Raw genomic sequence first — 4,715 nt, 5'->3', positions numbered from 1 at the left:
TTCCATGGTACATTAACTTTTCATTTATAGGGTGCTAAAAAAAAACAAAACAGAATTTACATCGTGAAATGAATGCGACCAAAGCAGCCGACAGATGCAGCTCCCCGCCGGCGCTGCACACAACGCTACACACAAACATCGAGAACAGCAGCAAACACGGTTTATAATCACACGTTCTCTCTGCTGTGTGTCAGTTCATCGCTTCACATTGTTATTACATGGTTGTTGTTTTCCTCCCTTTTCACACTTAAACATTCATTTTCTACTATTATAATAGTAGATGTTGTTCAGGGTATGAATGACAAAACAGCAGCTAAATAAACCTGGTAAACAACACAAATCCTAATTATCCCGCCGGGTTTATTTCCCCGCTGGTGTCGCCGGACAGATGGAGGGCAGTCGTTTAAAACCTGACCGTGTGCCGTCCTCCAGTAGTAGAGATGCAATCTGATCGTTTAAAAGGCAGACCGACAAAAATGACATAAAAAGAACAAGTGTTGATGTCGCCGGAGAGTCTCTGAAGCAGGACGTGAAGGATGGACGCTCTGAAATCTTTCAATCCAACTCTGGACTCTCTGCTTTCAGTCCGTCCTCGTCTGCTTCTGAATTATCTTCTTTCTTTTCCAGGTCAAAGTTCTGGAAGCAGCACACAGACGTCAGTATGAACACAACAAAGCGCTTTTACGGCTAAAAGCAGCAACAAAGAACAGATTAGAAAAAGACTTTTCCACATGAAACAAAAAAGTCGATTATTTGTCGTTCAAATGATGTAATTTTGGAATGAGCATGTCTATTAATGAAACAACAGTAGCAGATGATCAACCAATTACGGAATTTCTTAGAGCGATGGAACGTTTCTCATTTTTTTGCAGTAAATATTGAGTGTGGGTGCTTAAAAGATGCCAGACTGTGTGTTGGCATTCGGTTACCTCTAATTCTTGCATCACTTCGTCCATGAAGTCGCTGGGGTTTTGTTTGTAGTCCACCGCCCTCTTGATCATCTCTCTGAACATCTGATGTGAGAGTTACAGTCAGAACCGTGAGCACGCAGGGGCAGCGCAACTTATGAGATTACAAAGATACTTTGGCTCATAACACAAGTACAGTCGTGTCCTCCTGCTGTGGAATTTACTGTCAAACTAATGAGGATGAAATGCATGAAAAAGTGAAGTTTGCCATGATTAGCAGTGCAGGAGAACAACAACACGCTCCAACCTTAACTACGTTCGTCCCGTCGGCCGCTGATACGAAGTAAAACGGGAGCCCCTGCTTCTTCCCAAAGTTAAAGCTTCTCTGTGTCACCTTTAGGTCGGCTGCAGATGTGAAAAAGCAAACGTTAGCGTCTGTAATCTAGAGGCAACTTTGTCATTAATAAAAAAAAGATTCATCAACATTAAGATCACATGCAGGCATTTAGAAAACTGAATACTGTTGTGCAGAGTTACTCACCATCAATTTTGTTGGCAACAACACAACAGGGGATCTCCGGCCTGTACTCCCTCAGCTCCTTATACCAGTTGGCTAAATTCTTATACGTGATCTTCCTTTGAACATCAAAAACCTGAGACAGAGAAGGAAGATTTACGAGACAAAGCGGTGCAGTCTGAGAACCTCTTGTTGATGTCCCTGTGAGAAAATCTCCATCCTCATGTGATACATACATGTAGTACACAAACCTTTTTATTCTATCTAATCAAAGTAGTCCATTTGAAATATGCTATTAGTTACTTTTCTATCAATAGTCTGTTGGTGTTCTCATTCATCTCCCCTGTAGGAAGTGAAAGGGCAGCCAGACTAAATCCTTAAAGACCGCCCTAAAACCAGGTCTTACCATGATGCATGCATGAGCTTTGTGGTAGTACGAAGGATGCATGTTCTGAAACCTCTCCTGACCAGCAGTGTCCCAGAAATCTGTGCAACAAAAACACAAACTATTCCTGTAGAAGCAACAAGAAGTCTGATCGAAACCATGTTCAGATGGGTTCAAGTATGAACTGTGGTCACTGAGAGAAGAACAAAATACGCACCGACCACGACCGTCTTGTTCCCGACTGTGGCCGTGTGCTTGTAGAGAGTCAGAGCATATGTTGATAGCTGTTGGGGACGACTGAAGGAAGAGTTAAGGATCTTAAAGCCTGATTTGGAAACACAGATTAGCCCTGTTGTGAAAGGGTGCTACTTACAACTGAGGACCATTGCCAAACTGAAATCTATCCTGTGTTTGATTGACCTGAACACTGTAACTACTGCATTTCTCTCCTCTAGGCTGCTACTGTCTGCACCTCACTGTCTCCTCTGCAGCTGGTGTGACTGCTGTTGAAAGACTCCTGACTGGCACCCCCACACGGGCTGTCTATGAAACATCGAATTGATTTTAAGGTTCTTGTACTTGTTTATAAAGCCATGCAGAGGTTGGATTCTGGGTACATTTCAGAACATACCTGTCCCTACCTCTACCTCTAGGCCTCTTAGATTCTCAGACCAGCTTCTTTGACTTTTCCACGGCTGTGGCTCAGGTGGTAGAGCGGGTTGTCCTCTGATCGTCAGGTTGGAGGTTTGATCCCCTCCAATGGGCAAGACACTGAACCCGAAGTTGCTCCCAATGACAGGCAGCACCTTGCATGGCAGCTCTGTCACCATTGGTGTATGAATGTGTGTGTGAATGGATGAATGAGAAACACATTGTGAAGCAATATAAATGCAGTCCATTTCCCATTCCTTATGAGACGCTAGTCAGTAAGGGGCATTGTGCCTCCAAAGCTAAGGAATAGACATCCTCTTTGAATAAAATGTTATTTCTCTGTTTATACGTTGATTAAAAATCTGAAGATGTACATGTGTTGTTGTTTTTACTGGCATTAGGTTGCTCTTGTTGATCTTAATATTTTTACTGTCATATTTATATTATATTATATTTATATGTACATTTTTTATTTTTTGTTTTTTCCTGTGTCGTATCTGTGTACGTCTGTTGAAAACTGCTGTCAACGATGTGAATTTCTCCACCGTGAGATTAATAAAGGCATATCTTATCTTATCTTATCTTATTTAGTTTTAGAATGTAATCCTGAAACTTGCCATTCTATTTTGTCGTGTTTTAAAAAAAAAAAAAAAAAAAAGTATTTTAGGTTTATTTTGTTTTTCTGAAGTGATTTTTTTTTAAATTGTGTCGATTTTTCGAGTATTTTTTTTTTTTTAAATTGTAAGTATTTTTGTTGTTGCCTGTCTTGTGCAGCACTTTGGTCAACTATTTAAAAAAATGAACTAGATTTTATCTGATTTCACTTCACTATTAAATTTTACTGAATTAAAAAAATAATCATCATCATCAAAGCATTAACAAAACTACAAAAAACTGTCCAATATAAAATAACAATAATAACCTGTAACTCTGATCAATAATCAATTTATATTTTTTAAAGAAAACATTTTTGTCTTAAAAAAAAAAAAGTTAAAATACATTTGCAAATTTATTGCAATGTTATATATTTGTTCCTTATATATACACATGTGTATGTGTGTGTGTCTCTGTGGGTATCATTTTATTGTTTTTACACAACATCCTATGAAATTATAAGATGATTATCTTTTTTATTATTTGACAGAGTTTTCTTTCTTGGAGGGTCTCTTTTACATTTGGCTTTTGTTTCCCAGAAGCATCTTAGGACTAAAATGATCTGTGTCCCATTCTGCTTTGTAAGAGGCACACTGGCTGTAATAAGAATCATACAAACAGCTGATAAAGACGTCATTTCGTCAAGGATACTACTCGTCCATGAGGAACCTCTCCATCAGCCTACGAGAGAAGCACAAGCAGTCTGTCAGGGCAACAGATGATCTGTGGAAAGTTAAAAATACCGCAAAACACACAACCAGCTTACACTCACTTAGATTTGCCAACTGCGCTGTCTCCTAAGCAGATGATCTTCACTTGTTCGTCTGCATCGTATTTCTTTTGGTCCAGTTCGGGGATGCTGCCAGCGTCGCCAGCCATTTCCTCTCGCTTGTCCCCCTTTGTAACAGCTTTCATAAACACCTGAAACAGACCCGGTTAAGCTCCTGTAGGACGGCTGCATTGGACGCGGTGTTAGCTAGCTCGCCATCGGTTAGCTGCTTTCAACATCGCGCGGTTCGGCTTTGAGGCGCTAATTTCACTGGTTCGTCGGCGCTTACATCAACAAAGCTGGTGCTCACCGGAAAAAAACGACAGCAGTCCAGAGAGCGTTACGGATTAAAACTGTCTTTCTAAGGTCTCCTGTGAGTTACAGCACCATTACTTTCACAGTTCAGCCCGAACCACTGAAGGAGCCGACGGCTGCTAGTTACCAGCAGGTTGGAGCCGCGAACGAAATTAGCGTCAGTTTCATCGCTAACCGCGATTTAATATCGTTGTCCGCTGTGTGTACGTTTCTTCTCTACAGCAGAAGGTAAAGCTAAACGACTGTCTTCACTCATCCGGGTTAAAAGAGGCTAAAAGTTTGTAGATGCACGACATCCCCGACGATTTTCGTTCCTATGCAACGGGGACGCCCACAGGACCTCTTGGGTTAGTATCTAGGTGTCCTTACAGGTGCCTGTCTAAAACGCTCTACGACTCCCCCATACCTTCCCCATTAAATTATGCTCAGAATGTCTTTTCATTCATTAAATCTTTTTATTAGGGTCCGAGCACCCAAAAGGGTGCGAAGACCCTATTGGAACTGCTCGGATTATTA

At 41.0% G+C, this 4,715-nt stretch overlaps 1 protein-coding gene across 1 annotated transcript; it reads right to left on the bottom strand.

The window, feature by feature from the left end:
- rabl2 (RAB, member of RAS oncogene family-like 2) lies at positions 1 to 4,425 on the bottom strand. The gene is made up of 8 exons (XM_008291011.1): positions 3,888 to 4,425; positions 3,767 to 3,796; positions 2,028 to 2,107; positions 1,832 to 1,911; positions 1,450 to 1,561; positions 1,216 to 1,313; positions 930 to 1,013; positions 1 to 636 (listed from the first exon to the last, which is right to left on the bottom strand). Exons 1-8 carry the CDS (start codon positions 4,028 to 4,030, stop codon positions 556 to 558), a joined length of 708 nt encoding a protein of 235 aa, XP_008289233.1. The 5' UTR covers positions 4,031 to 4,425; the 3' UTR covers positions 1 to 555.
- Between the last annotated feature and the right edge of the window lie 290 nt (positions 4,426 to 4,715).

The sequence above is a fragment of the Stegastes partitus genome, unplaced genomic scaffold (genome assembly GCF_000690725.1).
Source record: "Stegastes partitus isolate 25-593 unplaced genomic scaffold, Stegastes_partitus-1.0.2 Scaffold709, whole genome shotgun sequence".
NCBI lineage: Eukaryota > Metazoa > Chordata > Actinopteri > Pomacentridae > Stegastes > Stegastes partitus.
This window is presented reverse-complemented; position numbering and strand designations above follow the sequence as displayed.